Raw genomic sequence first — 17,621 nt, 5'->3', positions numbered from 1 at the left:
TCTAAATATTTTTTGAATCAATGATCTTGCTTAAACTCCCTGAGATCATTAAGACTATTGGAAGTGTTAAATATGAATACTAAGTTTTAAGAATAACACTTGAAATAAATTTTTTAAAAAGGGGACACCTGGATGGCTGAGTTAGCTAAACATCTAATTCTTAATTTCAGCTCAGGTCATGATCTCACAGTTCATGGGATGGAGCCCCGAATCGGGCTCTGCACTCAGAGTGCAGAGCCTGCTTGGGATTCATCCTCTCTCTCTCTCTCTCTCTCTCTCTCTCAAAAATAAATAAATAAACAGACAGTAAAAATTTTTTTAGAAAGAGTAACACTTGAGATGTGTAGAAGTGGTAGTCATTCATAATATTATATGAAGTACTGGAAAGCTGAGACCCCACTGATAGTTTCCTTTCTGTGTACTAAAACATTGATTTTTCCTTGAAGTTTCATTTGTGAACTTTAACCAGTATAAAATTGCATTAAAAACTTCACATCTAAACAGACTCTTAACAATAGAGAACAAACGGATGGTTTCCAGAGGGGAAGGGAGTCAGATGGGGGGGGAAATAGGTGATGGGGATTAAGGAGTGCACTTGTTTTGGTGAGCACCAGGTGATGTATGGAATTGTGGAATCATTAAATTGTACATCTGAAAGTAATATTACACTGTATGTTTAACTGGAGTTTAAATAAAAACTTGAAAAATAAATTTCACATCTAAGAAAAATCAACATGGAAATGTTTTTCAATTTTCAAGTCTGTGCTCCAGTAGACAGATTGTGTAAGCAAGTATACTTACAAAGTTCTAAGTAATGATTACTCTGTAAATGTAAAGAAATGTATTTTTATTCTAGAGAGATTCTTTTTTCAAAAGTCTCTGGTTCCAAATAAGCATTGATTATAAATAAGCTTAATAAGCAGTTAGATAATACCATCTGATTCCATATTTGTCCTTCTTTTTTTCTTTTTATGAAGGTTAAAGATTTGGTTTAAAAAAAAAAAAAAAACCCTGCAAGTTAAAATTACTCATTGCTTAAGCATTTCTTAAGCCTTTCCCAGGCTGCTTAAGCTGCACAGTAGATAGATTCATCCCCAAAATATCCGCTTTTCAGATACAATCACTCTAACCTTTATTGAAATACTGAATTCGCATCAACTTTTCTTTGTTGCTGTCATATAAGCACTGTCTTAGTGTTAAATTTTAAAAGCCAGCAAAATGTGAGAGATTTTGTTTTCAACAAAAGTCCATCTGTACCTTATAAATGAACAAAATATCTAAAAAAAAAATGCCTTTGTAGAGGCCTGCTGATTTGAAAACTCTAACTAGTAGACACCTTGTTTTTATAATAGGTACTTTTACCTTTAGAGATTATAAAAAAAAATTTTTTTTTTCAGTAAGTGTTCATTTTGTCAGCAGTTTGTCATTCAGTAAGACTCTGGGATTGAATTCTTTTTACATAAATAAGTTACTGTTTATTTTTTAATTTAAAATTTTTTAAATTAGAAATTCAGTTTTATTTGAGGAGCTTCTTTAAGTGTATTTAAGAAACCGATTATGCATTTTTCTCTAAAATTGATGACCTGATTTTATCAGGGAGTGAATTTCTAATCTCTTACCTCAGAAACACCACTATAGCTTTATTGGTTTACAATAATAATATCATAGCACCAAAATAGCTCACTTATATCAGGAGTGTGTCACTGATATAGAGCCCTGTTATTAAAAGAAAGCCAAAATTAGATAATCTTTGAATGTCTGACATTTATTTTTCTGAAAATTTTAAGGAAATTATTTATTTTAAATCTCTTAAGTAGGAGGAAGACTATTACTTGACCTGTTATTTTCATGTGTGCTTTCAGTGAACTATTGTATTTTGGGTGTAGAAAAGATAAATAGAGATATCATGAGCCAAGGCAATCTTTGTAGATGAATACACACACACATATATATATGTATATACGTAATACGTTCTCATTATAAAATATAAGTGCCTTTGGAAGTGAAAGTCCCTTTTAAGATTTATCTTCTGCATTGTTCAATGTAGTAGACTATTTAGATTTAAATTAATTAAAATTTAAACTTCATTTCCTCAGTCACTCTAGCCACATTTCACATGCTATCCTATACAATGTAGATATAAAACATTTCCATCATGACAGAAAGTTCTATCAGACAGCACTCCTCCAGGGATTATCACTGATATATATTCTGGTATAAATTCTTTAATATTTTTTCTTCACATACATCACATTATTACTCTTTGGCAAAAGTAAGATAGTATACAGCTTGTTTTTTGTCATTGTATTTTTTACATCTTTCCATTTTACTCTATATTTATATAGATTACCTCATTCTTTTAATGTTTACCTTATTATATGATCCTACCACGTTTATTTAATTGATTGTCCATTGATGGACGTTTCACATGGTGAAGCCAGTGTGGACGTTTTGGAAATTTGCCTTGTTTTCGTTTGATTGGATATATTTTGTTAAACCCTAATCCTTTTTTATGTTATAGTATTTGCATGTATATAGATAAGAATGAAAAAAAAGTTGTACCTTACGGTGGGGTGGAAGTGTCTCTCTAGCCTAAAAGTTACAGCGTCTTTAAATTGTGATAATGAAGTTAATCAAATGTTAAAGTGGCTGAAACATCATCATTCTTTTTATTTTTTTTTTTTTCTTCTACTCTCTCAACACAGGCCACAAATGCTCACACCAATGAGGTGGTGGCAGTTAAGAAAATGTCCTATAGTGGGAAGCAGGCAAATGAGGTATGTTAAAGACAGTTGTGTACCTAAACTGACATAATCTAGTTAGTATGAAATTGACAGTAGAAACAAAGTTCTTTAAACGTTACTTTATCATATCTTTTTTATTCCTTTTTGTAGAGCATATAATAAATATTCTTAATATTCTAACTCAGTCAACTAATTTGTGGAATAGAACATAAGTTAGTGTAATAGATTTATTATATTTGCTAATAGATTTCCATTTACAGGTACTAAAATTAAATAACACAAGTTTAAACAGCGTCTTCATTTATTAAACATTTACTTTGTGCATTTAAAATAACAAAGAATATTATATATGTATAGTTGCTAATAAAATACTATTTTCAGTCTAAAAATTGTATCATTTGCTTTATTACTTCAATAGAAATGGCAAGATATTCTTAAGGAAGTCAAATTTTTACAACAATTAAAGCATCCTAATACCATTGAGTATAAAGGTTGTTACTTGAAAGAACACACTGCTTGGGTAAGTCAGAGGACCTATATTATTTATTTCCTGTTAAATTTTTTTTTCTATTTTTTCCATTATCTCTTTGATCTGTAAAATTGTCAGCCTCATTTTTGTCCCATTGACTTTTGTTATCAGTATTCAACATGTGTTAATACCTCAGAGTGTACCATGTGGTATATACATTCTATAAGATCAATATGATGCCTAGCCTATGGGAAATTTTATTCTATAAATAATCAAAAACAGTGAAATTTTAATATCCTCTTATAATGGTTTATTTGCAAAAGTAAAAGAGCCTTTTATTCTCATCCTAGAATTTTTATCTTCATTATTTCTCACCCCCCTACTCCAATTCCCCCAAAATTTGGAATCGTGCTTGGTGTTACCATCACTGTCTAAGTATTTTCAAACATGGCCTAGCATATGAGTAAAATGAAATAAGTCTTTTGTTCCACTCTGTCTTTTGAGTATATTTTTACACGATCGCACTTCTGTTTTTAGGTTAACACCTTAGGCACTGTTGAGTCCATCAAGAAGCTACACTTTGTGCTTTAGCAAACTGCATCTTCCAGTTTAAAGTCCAACCTAACATTTACTGAGATTCATTTGTTAAGAAGTTACCATGCATAAGTGCTTTCCTATACGTGCTCTCCAGTTAGGGAATGGAATTTTTGTTCCTAGATCGACTATCCAACAAAATACTTAAACATTTCTTTTCAAGAAGCTTTTAAGATATCTAGAGCCATTGCTTCTGTTCTGAGCAGAAGAAATTAGTCAGAGGAGTATCTCATTATGTGGAAATCAGTTCTCTGGCAATCTCCACCATCTTGAAGGAGTCAAGAAAGGGATTTTAAACATGCAGAATAAATGTTACAAAATTAAGTGGTAAATCTCATGTGTTTCGAGTCTTCAGAAAATCCTCTGAGCTCTTATTTAAAGCCTATTTACTCTGAGATTACATAGAGTGCTAGTAAGCTTGGTTAACTAGTCTCTGTCCACAGTGGATTTGATAGGCTAAATAGAAGGAGCTCATAGGAACTAAACTGCTGGAGACATGCCTACAAACAGCCACAAGACTAATGTGACCAGAAGGAAGAAATAAGGAAGTTAGAAAGCAGACCTAATCACTTAAAAGTAGAGCAACTGGAGCTGTTTAACGTCAGGAGCAAACAACCGGCCACAGTTCAGATGTCCTTGTGTGACCGAACAGTAGGGAAAAGAATGTACGTGACAAAAATATAGAGTTAACATATAATTTTAAACAATATAACTGTAACTGTAAACATTTTCTCTCCATTTGGTTTTAAAGTTCTATGTTAATATTCTACATACCTAGTTAAAGGAAGTTATATATGCATACTAATATACTTAGTTTAAGAAACAGAAGCTCAGTCAGCTCGACTTCGGCTCAGGTCACAATCTCACAGCTCGTGAGTTCGAGCCCCGCATCGGGCTCTGTGCTGACAGCTCAGAGCCTGGAGCCTGCTTCAGATTCTGTGTCTCCCTCTCTCTCTCTGCCCCTCCCCACTCACACACTCTCTCTCTCTCAGAAATAAAAATAAACATTTAAAAAAAAAAAAGAAGTACGAACTTCCAGTTATAAAATAATGGTGATAAAAAGTACAGCATAGGCAATATAGTCCATAATATTATAGCAACTTCATATGGTGACAAATAGTAACTACATTTAGGGTGGTGAGCATTTCATAATGTATATAATTGTTGAATCACTGTGAAGTATACCTGAAACCAATACAATATTGTACATCAACTATACTTCTTTAAAAAATAAATAAAATTAATGTTTCTGATTCTGCTTCTTTTAATGTCAAGCAGAAAACTATAATATGTCAAAACTTTAAACTCCTACATTTCTCATGTTGTTTTAAATTATTCTGTAATGGAATAATGTTAACCTATTATGTATAGTTATATATTTAATTACATATAGGTATATAAAAATTTAATATTTTAGATATAAACATATAACTATTATACATAATAATATGTAATATGTGTGATATGTATTATGTACCTGGAATTACTGGAATTATACAGAAGAATACCAATATATTAATCATATGTAATATATGATTATTATATACTGTAATAATATATATTATGATTATAACATTACATATCATGTAGTATATAATTTTATCTCTTATTCTTCTAAATTATGTACAAAGTACATAATACATGATTATGTTTTTACCTTAATTTTTTAAATGAAAAGAGCTAATATGTTAATATTGCTTATGTGTAGTTGATGATAGGAAATTTGTATTTCAAGAAGAAAATATGGTATTTTTGAGAATAAGAAAATAATTTGTAGGAGTGTGTGTGTGCACGTGCACATGTGTAGAGATTGGTCACTGAGCACTCATAGGTCTGATCTTGTTTATAAATCAGTAGTCTGGGACACATAAAAAAAAAAATCTAAGATGAGAATAAAAGAATTTTCTCCTTTTTGCTTTTAAAAAGCCTCCCAAGATTGCAAACCCAAAAAGTATCAATAGTATTTTAATAATATTGTTCCAGAAATGTTTTAAGTGAGGGGCGCCTGGGTGGCTCAGTTGGTGAAGCATCTGACTTCAGCTCAGGTCATGATCTCACAGTTCGTGAATTCGCATCAGGCTCTGTGCTGACAGTTAGCAGCTTGGTGCCTGCTTCGGATTCTATATCTCCTTCTCTTTCTGCCCCTTGCCTGCTCACTCTCGGTCTCTTTCAAAAATAAACAATAAAAAGCTTTTTTAAAAAAGAAATGTTTTAAGATAAAAATTTAAATATTCCATGTCAGACTTGCAAGATAAGGTAACGATACATAGCAGGCTATGTCTTTAGATTGAGTTCTAAACAATATTTTCTTGTTTATAAATGTGAAAATAAGAAATTTACTACTTACTGGTTTATTCTATTCAATTAGTATTTCCCAGCATAGGTTATATGGGCTCATATATTTGGTTGCCACTTTCCCCAAGTTACAAAATTTAACTTATACTGCAACCTAGCTACCTTAAAACATTTTGCAACAAGGTAGTTTGGAAACTAGTAAATAAGTGGCAATCTTAGCTTGACCATTTCATGTCCAGTACACTTATAGTGTTAGAACATTGCAGTTCGAAGGAGGAAATAACAAAACTATGTGGTAAAAGTTATAAAAATAAGTTAGTGTCGGATGACCAAAATTTAATCCAGGTTCAATTAGGTCAGAATACTTATTCTTCTAGTAGTCTTAGTTTCATGGTCACTTGGTTGGTTTTAGCAGTTTCTTATTAACTGTGATTATTCTGGTTATTATTTTAATCTATTACAGTTGGTGATGGAATATTGCTTAGGCTCAGCCTCTGATTTGTTAGAAGGTAAGAATAAAAGCATTATCCCCTCCTTTCTGTTTTGCCTTGACAAGAATATTATCTACTCCTATATTAAAGAAGTAGTTTGGGGTTGCCAAACTACAGTTTGGGGTTGCCTGGGTGGCTCAGTCAAGCAGCCAACTCTTGATTTCTGCTCAGGTCATGATCTCTGGGTTAATGGGATTGAGCCCTGCATTGCACTTTGTGCTGAAAGAGTGGAGCCTTGGAGCCTGTTTGGGATATATTCATCCATTCATTCATTCATTCATTCTCTCATTCATTCTCTCTCTCTCTCCCGCTCTGTTCTTTCCTTCCTCCCTCTCTCTCCCCCCCCCCTCCCCTGCTCATTCTCTCTCTTGCTTGCTCTCAAAATAAATAAAGAAACTTAAAAAGAAGTGCAGTTTGGGCAAAGCAAATGGATGGATGACTTAGACTTAAGGATTGTGTGGATAAGCTGTGCAAACTTTATCTCCACAGTAGCTCAAAGTATCTCAGTAATGATTAGCGACCTCCTACTCTTTAGTTCATGGCCCATCCAGGGCAGGTACTTACTAAAATGTTCAGCTCGTGTGATGTAATAAATGTAGCCAAAAGCATCAAATTCATATGTGTGTATGAAAGAGAGGTAAATGGTATCAAATTACACTGATATTTAACTCTTTCAAATATCTTGGCTTAGTTCTCTTCTGCAAATGCTATTGTAACACAGAGACTGTGTTAAAAATTTACATTAAAAAAAAAAACTTTATTCTTATATCATCCTTGATCTCCGAATAGAAATTGCTTATTAGCTGCTTTCACAAATAATGAAAACCTGTAGTTAGAAGAGGTAATTATAGAAGCTCTGTGGAGAGGAGAATAATACAACCTAAAACACTCCAGGCATTTAACATGTCAGAAAGGACTGGTAAATTTGGGCCTGGCCAGTTGGAATCAGTGGTGGCTTTGACTTGCAACTGACACATCAATTAACAATTCATTACGATGACTATTAGTCTTCTTTTTATTTTATTTTAAGCAGTTCATTTGTTTGTTTTTGTACTTGGGTTTCCTGTTATCCAATTACTTACTGCAGTTCTATAGGGAATATATATCCCGTATATTTAGGTGAATGTGTTCCTAAATTGTCATTTGAGAGTACAAGATACTAAGAAGAATGAAACTCATTACTGCTTCTAAATTTTTCTTTCCTTCCTCAGTTCATAAGAAACCACTTCAAGAAGTGGAAATCGCTGCCATTACTCATGGTGCCTTGCAGGGGCTGGCCTACCTGCATTCTCATGCACTGATTCATAGGTAAGATTGGAGACCAGTTACAGGACTGCCTGTTCAGGGAATCTTGAAAATGAGCGCATGCTCCACTTTGTAGGGTGTCTGTGGGTTTATAGGAAGCAAAGAGATTGCTGCTGCTTCTGGATGTGAGAAGTTGCCAGAATTTAGCTTCTATCTCTGGGTCTCTCCCAGGTTTACCCAAAGACTTGCCTCACCTCTGTTCTATAATTAACTGTTCTCCAGGCAGGATGTTGGGGGAAAATTTGAGGAAGGGCACAGCAATTGTTTGATACTATGCCAAGAAAAAAAATTAGCCTTCCTTGCATATATTTATTTCCTACCTGAGTTTGTTTCCCTCCTTCCTTCCTCCCTTCCTCCCTTCCTCCCTTCCTCCCTTCCTTTATTTATATTTTAAGAGAGAGTGGGGGAGGGGCAGAGAGGAGGAGAGAGAGAGAGAGAGAATATGAACCCTAAGCAGCCTCTTCACTCCCAGTGCCCCAATGCAGGACTCAAACTCACAAACTGTAAGATCATGACCTGAGCCAAAACCAAGACTCAGACGATTAACCCAATGAGCCACCCAGGGGCCCTTCCTTCTCCTTTTCCTATTGCAAATTAACAACTCAATCTTAAATAATTATGTGCTGTTTCATCACTTTAAAATATTGTGCATTTCGATACTCCATATAGATATGTAGGAAGATATTATAGTCTTTACCTTGGCAGAAACTGTAACTCTGAGAGATTTAAATAACTGCCCATAGTTTCACAGGTTTTATACAATAAAGATTGAAGCTCAGATTTCCTAACTCTTAATCCAAGGCTTTCCTCTACCTTGTATTTTCTCTACCACAACCCCGCTGTCCTCCCTCCATTGTACTTCCTGCCACTAACTTCTCCTAACTAAAGATGTTGTTCTTAATCTTTCCTTCTCTCAGTAAAGAATTTCTAGTACAGTTACTTTAATGAAAAGTGGAAGAAGTAGTGGAATATGAGGTAGGTGTAAAGAATCTCAGATGGCTCAAAAGCAAAAGAAAACGCTTTGCCATTTACTAGGAAGAAATGAGACTATTACATCATAGGTTCCCCTTTTGCCTGTTTTAATCACCCTAGAGTAGCCGTTACCAGTTACTGGTACCACAAAAGCAGAACTTCCTCAACACAGGCAGACCAAAATCCCTGCTATGAAGTTGGCTTATTTTTAGAAGCAAAGAATGAGCTTAACCACACCTAAAAAATATTGGTGAAATAGATTTAGCCATCACATCCATGGATTTGACCAAACAAAATGTTTTTAATATATATCTTTGGTACCAAAATGTCATTACCGAATGCCAACTTGTCTATATGTGATTTTGCCGGTTCCCATTTAAAGCCATGGTTCATTTTTTTTTTTTTTTTTGTGCCTGTGTTATCAAAATCTGCACATTAATTTAATGTCTTATTTTATATTATACTTTATCTTCTTTAATATATAAAAGAAGTTGAAAAAACAAAAAAGCCCTTTAAAATATGCTTCCTGTTTAAATACCATGTCTCAGATTTTTTTATTATTTTGATTTAAAGACAAGTCAGGAGCACCTGTGTGGTCCAGTCGGTTAAGAGCCTCCAACGTCGGCTCAGGTCATGATCTTATAGTTCTTGAGTTCGAGCCCTGTGTCAGGCTCTGTGCTGACAGCGTAGAGCCTGGAGCCTGCTTCAGATTCTGTGTCTCCCTCTCTCTCTGCCCCTCCCCTCATGCTCTGTCTCTATCTCTCAAAAATAAATAAACTTTAAAAGACAAGTCAGTGTTCTAACTGAAAGTAATAGAGAAAAGATATTTTTCTGCTGTTAGAGAAATAATGTTTTTTTAGTTTTCTCTGCCAACGTCTAATGTCATCGTGAGTAAAGAAACTGAATTTTCAAGAGAAGATTTTTGGAGACATTGTTTTCAAACATTTGAACCTTATCATTTTCACCTTGACATAAGTTTTCCTCATTCTCTCTGCTTTGTCTTTCCACAGCCCATTGATTTATAACTCTTGGTTCCTAATAGTCATTACACCTCATGCTTTTTTTTTGAAGAGAATAGAGAGTACATCCACATGTTTTCATTCTAAATTATCATCCTAAACAATGAATTTTTTAAATCATATTTCAAAAGCTTTTTGCTGCGTAAAATATCTAATAGATTTAGTAATAACCACTTGCGATTCTTTGTCATAATACAATAGAAATGCAATTTCCTAATCCCTAATCCTTGTTTGTTTTGATCTTTCAGGGTCTTCTTTTTACTGTACAGTGTTATTTTTAAAATAACACCTTCTATATAACATGTACCCTCAAATGCCTTAGAGTTGCAGTTACAATTAAGGCAGAGAGAAAGGGTCACAGGCAAGAAAGAAAAGGTATGTGTGTAGTTGAGGTTTATTGGTAGGTAGATTAAAGAGTTATTGAAGGTTTGTTTAGACTCTAAAAACCTTATGTAATTTGGAAAAAAAAAAAAAAAAAAGGCAGTTACAAATGGTGCCAATTTTCCCAGCATAAGGAATACCGTTGACCACTGGATCAGCATCTGAGAATATGCTTTTTTGAGTGTAGTAATTGAATGGATTTCCTTGTCTGCCATGTCTGCCTTTTCTCTTTGCATTCCCTCCCTCTAAAGAAAGCTCTACCTTTTAGTAATTACTATGACCTACCTGTAAGTATACCCAGGAATCTGGGCCCCCTTATAACATGCAATAATTACTAAATCCCCTTCTGGCAATCTGAGCAAGCTTTTTTTAAATAAACTTTTTGTCTTATTAATTGCATGCTCTGATGTATTCCATAATCAGAGTTGAAAAGTAATTTTCTAACCCTCTTATTTTTTCCTATAGGGATATTAAAGCTGGAAATATTCTTCTAACAGAGCCAGGTCAGGTGAAACTAGCTGACTTTGGATCTGCCTCAATGGCCTCTCCTGCCAACTCCTTTGTGGGCACACCTTACTGGTATGTAGAATTTTAAAACTAGAATTTTAAAACGTGCATACATGAACAAGATGGACTCATAGCACTGGTTTGTTTTGGTTTGGTTTTTTGACAATGTCTCACCATGTGCCCCAAATGAGATTTCATTAAAGAAGGATAGAAAACTCACTAGCAAAAAAAGAAACACTCTTAGTATAAAATTTCCAGTGACTTTAACTTGTTCAAATAAGGTTGATGTCACTGGGTGTAAACTGAGCAGGATTATCAACTCATTGACCAAGCTCAGGTTTTAGATTTCATTTAAGTTTCTTTTGAACTTTTCTCTTGAGGCAGAATGTCTAGACAAGGACAAGGTATTCTCTTTAACCTCTAACTAGCCAATAAGTAGAAATATTACTTTCTAATGAAAGAAATCCAGGTTCTTGTTTTTGTTTTGTTTTGAATTAATTTATTTAAATTCAAGTTAGCTAACATATGGTGTAGTATCGGTTTCAGGAGTAGAACCCAGTGATTCATCCCAGCAAGTGCCCTCCTTAATGCCCATCATATTTAGCCCATCCCCCCACTCTCCTCCCCTCCAGCAACCCTCAGTTTGTTCTCTGTATTTAAGAATCTGTTATGATTTGTCTCTCTCTCTTTTTATCTTATTTTTCCTTCTCTTCCCCGATGTTGATCTGTTTTGTTTCTTAAATTCCACATGAGTGAAGTCACGTGATGTTTGTCTTTCCCTGACTGACTTATTTCGCTTGGCCTAATACCCTGTAGTTCCATCCATGTTGCTGCAGATGGCAAGATTTCATTCTTTTTAATCCCCAAGTAATACTCCATTGTATATATATATACACCATATCTTCTTTATCCATTCATGGACATTTGGGCTCTTTCCATAATTTGGCCATTGATAGTGCTGGTATAAACACTGGGGTGCATGTACCCCTTTGAATCAGCATTTTTGTATCCTTTGGATAAATACCTAATAGTGCGGTTGCTGGGTCATAGGGTAGTTCTATTTTTAGTTTTTTGAGGAGCCTCCATACTGTGTTGCAGAGTGGCTGCACCAGTTTGCATTCCCACCAACAGTGCCAAAGTGTTCCCCTTTCTCTGCATCCTCACCAACATCTGTTATTTCCTGAGGTGTTAACGTTAGCCATTCTGACAGATGTGAGGTGGTATCTCATTGTAGGTTTGATCTGATGATGAATGATGTTGATGATGAGTGATGTTGAGCATCTTTTCATGGTGTCTGTTAGCCATCTATTAGCCAAAGAAAGGTCTTTGGAAAGAAGACATGTCTTCTGCCCATTTCTATCCAACATCTCTAAAGAACTTTGTTAAGTTTCCTGAAACTTTACCTAACTTGTCATTCTGACTTAAAATTTCACCCCCATCTATTCAAGATTCCTTTTCTTCCTTACACAGATACATTGGAATTTCATTGTACCTTGGAGAATGACTTATATCCCTGGAAAATTACTTACCTACTAAAAAAAGTTAGCTACTATTTGAATTTTTTTTCTGTCAATGATCATCAAGTAGCATTTACTAAGCAGCCACTTACACTAACAGAAAACAAAGCATATTAAACTGATAAGGCCCCTCCCCTCCTATGAAAATCCATTATGGACAAACAGTATCCATTACCATAGCCTGTTTGTTTATTTTCTACATTGTAGTATCTTTGAAATAGCTGATTATATTGTTTTAAATAGCTCCATAAGTATTTTTCCTGTTGTCTATAGTTATTTCTTTTAGTGTTTCATACATATTAATCCTTTACAAATCTTTCTGAGGTAGCTACTAGAATTCTCTCCACATTACAGATGGAAAAAGTGATATACAGGAAGGTTATGTAATTTTGCTGAGATAAAATGATAGTTAATGGTGGAACCAGGATTTTTTAAAAATAATGTGTTGTTTCATGTAAATCATTGAGGATATTGGCTATATTTTGAACAGCATTTTTCCCAATGATTTGTGTAAGGAAATAATATCCTTATCAGATAAAACTTTAGAATATGCTCAAACAGCTGTTTCACTTTATTAGATGAATTTTGTTTTTAATTTGCAATATGAATTTTGCACATTGCAATTGGCAGGATGGCTCCAGAGGTGATCTTAGCTATGGACGAAGGACAGTATGATGGGAAAGTTGATATTTGGTCACTTGGAATCACCTGTATTGAATTGGGTGAGTAAAAGAGTTGTTTGTATTATACTTTTGAGAAACACTCCTGATTATGATTATGAATTCATTCATCCATCTATGTATAATTTAATAGGCTACTGTTATATGTGGGCCAGGCACTGTGAATTGTTATATTTTTTCCTATGCTTTTGTATAACATCAGAAGATTGCTTTCTCTCTGCTACATTTTATTACTAACTTAAAAGAGTTTGAGGGATGCCTGGGTGGCTCAGTTGGTTAACCAACTTTGGTTCAGGTCATGATCTTGCGGTTCATGAATTCGAGTCCTGGCTCTGTGCTGACAGCTCAGAGCTTGGAGCCTGCTTTGAATTCTGTGTCTCCCTGTCTTTCTGCCCCTCTCGCACTCATGCTCTGTCTCTCTTTCAAAGATAAACCTCAAAAAAATTTAATTAAAAAATAAATACATAAATAAATAAACAAATAAATAAAAGAGTTTGAGCATACATAGCAAGTAACAAATGTGGGAATATACAATAGTAATAAGTGTTAATATTTGAAAAATATCCATTCTCCATATCATGAATGATAATTTATGTCCTCCTTCCCAGTAGTAATTTACAGTCCAACTTGTAAAGAGGAAATCTGAAAAAGTAATAGCAGGCTTATCAAAGATCTGACTATAAAATCTATATCTGACCCATTTAAAGAGCAACCTCAGAGACTTCATGTTAGATAGAAGTTAGAAACTCAGATGCCCTCGGCTTTAAAGTCGTTCCCCAAACATTGTTGCATTTATCCATTTATCTAAAATTGTCTAACATGCCACAGATTCTTATTTTTCTGATTGTGTATTTTGAACTTTAGTGTATCTTAAAGTCACCCTTATCCAAAGGTATACTGGCAAATTTATTTATTTTTTTTATTTTTTTTATTGTATGAAATTTATTGTCACATTAGTTTCCATACAACACCCAGTGCTCATCCCAAAAGATGCCCTCTTCAATGCCCATCACCTACCCTTCCCTCCCTCCCATCCCCCATCAACCCTCAGTTTGTTCTCAGTTTTTAAGAGTCTCTTATGCTTTGGCTCTCTCTCCCACTCTAACCTCTTTTTTTTCTTTTTTTTTCCTTCCCCTCCCCCATGGGTTTCTGTTAAGTTTCTCAGGATCCACATAAGAGTGAAAACATACCATATCTGTCTTTCTCTGTATGGCTTATTTCACTTAGCATCACACTCTCCAGTTCCATCCACGTTGCTACAAAGGGCCATATTTCATTCTTTCTCATTGCCACATAGTACTCCATTGTGTATATAAACCACAGTTTCGTTATCCATTCATCAGTTGATGGACATTTAGGCTTTTTCCACAATTTGGCTATTGTTGAGAGTGCTGCTATAAACATTGGGGTACAAGTGCCCCTATGCATCAGTACTCCTGTATCCCTTGGGTAAATTCCTAGCAGTGCTACTGCTGGGTCATAGGGTAGGTCTATTTTTAATTTTTTGAGGAACCTCCACACTGTTTTCCAGAGTGGCTGCACCAGTTTGCATTCCCACCAACAGTGCAAGAGGGTTCCCGTTTCTCCACATCCTCTCCAGCATCTGTAGTATCCTGATTTGTTCATTTTGGCCACTCGGACTGGCGTGAGGTGATATCTGAGTGTGGTTTTAATTTGTATTTCCCTGATGAGGAGCGACATTGAGCATCTTTTCATGTGCCTGTTGGCCATCCGGATGTCTTCTTTAGAGAAGTGTCTATTCATGTTTTCCGCCCATTTCTTCACTGGATTATTTGTTTTTCGGGTGTGGAGTTGGGTGAGCTCTTTATAGATTTTGGATACTAGCCCTTTGTCTGATATATCATTTGCAAATATCTTTTCCCATTCCGTTGGTTGCCTTTTAGTTTTGTTGATTGTTTCCTTTGCTGTGCAAAAGTTTTTTATCTTCATGAGGTCCCAATAATTCATTTTTGCTTTTAATTCCCTTGCCTTTGGGGATGTGTCAAGTAAGAAATTGCTGTGGCTGAGGTCAGAGAAGTCTCTTCCTGTTTTCTCCTCTAGGGTTTTGATGGTTTCCTGTCTCACATTCAAGTCCTTTATCCATTTTGAGTTAATTTTTGTGAATGGTGCAAGAAAGTGGTCTAGTTTAATTCTTCTGCATGTTGCTGTCCTATACTGGCAAATTTAACCAGTGGTTCTCAGGTGGTGGGGGAGGGGGAGATTGGGTTACTGTGGAGTTGGAGAAAGGTATGCCCATTTGACCTTCGGGAGCCCAGTGAGAGCTGGCTCCAGCACAAGACTGACTTTATCTAGATTTTTTTAATTTAAAATTTATATAAATACCTTTACTTTTTTAACATTTGTTTTTAAAAATTTCTTCATCGAGTTTTGTTTTGTTTTGGTTTTTGGTTTTGGTTATTTTCCTCCATTCTGGTATCCAAATTGATCCTGTAAGAATTTCTGAGTTCCAGTTTGATTCTCAGACTATAGTTTTATTTTTCCTAAAATGTTTGGCTTGTGAAGACAACTTGAGATACTTGGTATTCCGTGTCCCAACTGCTTCATTGACCCCTTCCTTGAACAAAGAAACATATGATAAATATACATGACTTGTCTCTTTTTTTTACCTTAAGGAAATATTAATTTTTTTTAAAAACTGAATCATGGAAGAGAGAATATGTACTTAATTTTGAAAAAATACGTAATATTCACATGGTTTGTAAATCAAAAAATATATAAAGACATGAAGTGAAAGAACTTCTTCAACCTTTGGCCCTATTTCCCCATTTCCTTTCCCACCTCTGCCAGTACACACGGGACACCGTTACTAATTTCTTGTATATCTTTCCAGAGTTTCTTTACAAATGTACAAACAAATATAGATATACATCTATTATATTCCTTTTCCCACCCAAATTAACATATGAGTGGTACTTTGATTTTTCACTTAACGACATCTTGGAGATCTGTTTTATGTTAGTAACTTAAACCTGTTTTTCATTTTTCACTGTATCACCTTACTCCACTATTAAGGATATACCATAATCAATTTGACTGGTCCTCTGTTAAAGGATATTGAGGAAATATATTTCTTCTTTACATTCTAATATTGTGTTATTCTCTCTTCCACTGAAAGGGAAATTAACCTAATTTATTCACAATGATGGGGGCGGGGGACTCAGAAATATATGCATGCTTTAAATGGGACACCTGATGCACTTCCAACAATAGTATGTAGAACTTGACAAAGTAGTCCTAAAAGTCATAGGGCCAAAACTAGCCTAGACAATTTTGAAGAAGTAGAATTTGGACAGAAAAATCACTGTGCCAAAATCCATACCATCATAATTAAATCAATACAGTGTCAATGTAGGGAGAGACTAATATCCAATAGAACAGACAATAAAACCTAATTATATAAATTAGTATGTCAACTATACTCAAAAAGTATAGATACGTGAAATACTTAAAACATGGCATGTCATATAATAAGCACTATCTAGGGGCGCCTGGCTGGCTCAGTCGGTTGGGCGTCCGACTTCGGCTCAGGTCATGATCTCACGGTTCGTGGGTTCGAGCCCCGCATCGGGTTCTGTGCTGACAGCTCAGAGCCTGGAGCCTGCTTCTGATTCTGTGTCTCCCTCTCCCTCTGCCCCTCCCCTGCTCATGCTCTGTCTCTGTCTCTCAAAAATAAATAAATGTAAAAAAAAAAAAAATTTAAATAAGCACTATATAAATGTAATTATTGTTACTGTTGTTACTATAGGAGTATACACCTTTATGGGTGTGGGAATAATTTTTCTAAAAGTATTTTGAAAACAGTGACAAATATGATAACTTTTAGTACTTTGAAATACAAAGCTATGTAAGGTACAAAAATGAAAAGACAAGCCAGAGGCTAATAGAAAGTAGTTAAAACATATCTAACCAACAGAGTATTGGTCCAGAACATATAAAGACCTCTTATAATTTCTTTATCACATTTCTTTATCAAAAATAAAAAGAGGGGCACCTGGGTGGCTCAGTCAGTGAAGCATCTTACTTCAGCTCAGGTTATGACCTCACAGTTTGTGAGTTCAAGCCCTGCATCAGGCTCTCTGCTGTCAGCTGAGAGCCCATTTCAGATCCTCTTGTGTCTCTCTCCCCCTCCCTCTCTCTCTCAAAAATTAATAAACATAAAATAAATGAATAAATATAAGGACAAACAGCCAGTAGAAAAATGGGCAAAGAACATAATCAGCCAGTTCATTGAAAAGGAAATCTAAATGGACATCAAACCTTCAAAGGTACTGAGACTCACTAGTAATAAGGGAGATGCAAGTTAAAACCCTTTCACATTTATCAGACTGGCAAAAGTTCTTGAGTCTGAGGATAATAAATTTGGGGAAGCTGCTAAGGAAACAGCAACGCACACACTATTGGTAAAAATGTAAATTGGTATAATGACTTTGGAGTATAAATTGGCAACATCTAGTAAAGTTGATGAGGGGCAGTCTCAGTGACCCAACATTTCACTTCTAAGCATATTCCTTAAATAAATATTTACGCACGTGCACTGGAAATGTGTACGATAATGCAAGCTGGTGTAGAAGCTAGAAAATGTTGACACAACCTGAATTCTTACCCAGTGAGGAATGGATAAATTAA

The 17,621-nt window shown here is 34.9% G+C and overlaps 1 protein-coding gene across 3 annotated transcripts in view; it reads left to right on the top strand.

The window, feature by feature from the left end:
- TAOK3 (TAO kinase 3) overlaps window positions 1-17,621 on the top strand; it is a 185,417-nt gene that overhangs the window by 98,699 nt on the left and 69,097 nt on the right. For all 3 annotated transcript variants that reach the window (XM_078435737.2, XM_078435739.2, XM_078435738.2), the window contains exons 4-9: window positions 2,706-2,777; window positions 3,163-3,264; window positions 6,566-6,611; window positions 7,805-7,901; window positions 10,736-10,849; window positions 12,925-13,016. In XM_078435737.2, coding sequence (XP_078291863.1) covers window positions 2,706-2,777; window positions 3,163-3,264; window positions 6,566-6,611; window positions 7,805-7,901; window positions 10,736-10,849; window positions 12,925-13,016 — 523 coding nt within the window. The remainder of the gene's footprint in view (window positions 1-2,705; window positions 2,778-3,162; window positions 3,265-6,565; window positions 6,612-7,804; window positions 7,902-10,735; window positions 10,850-12,924; window positions 13,017-17,621) is intronic.

Source organism: Panthera onca, chromosome D3 (genome assembly GCF_046562875.1).
Source record: "Panthera onca isolate mPanOnc1 chromosome D3, mPanOnc1 haplotype 2, whole genome shotgun sequence".
Taxonomy (NCBI): Eukaryota; Metazoa; Chordata; class Mammalia; order Carnivora; family Felidae; genus Panthera; species Panthera onca.
This window is presented reverse-complemented; position numbering and strand designations above follow the sequence as displayed.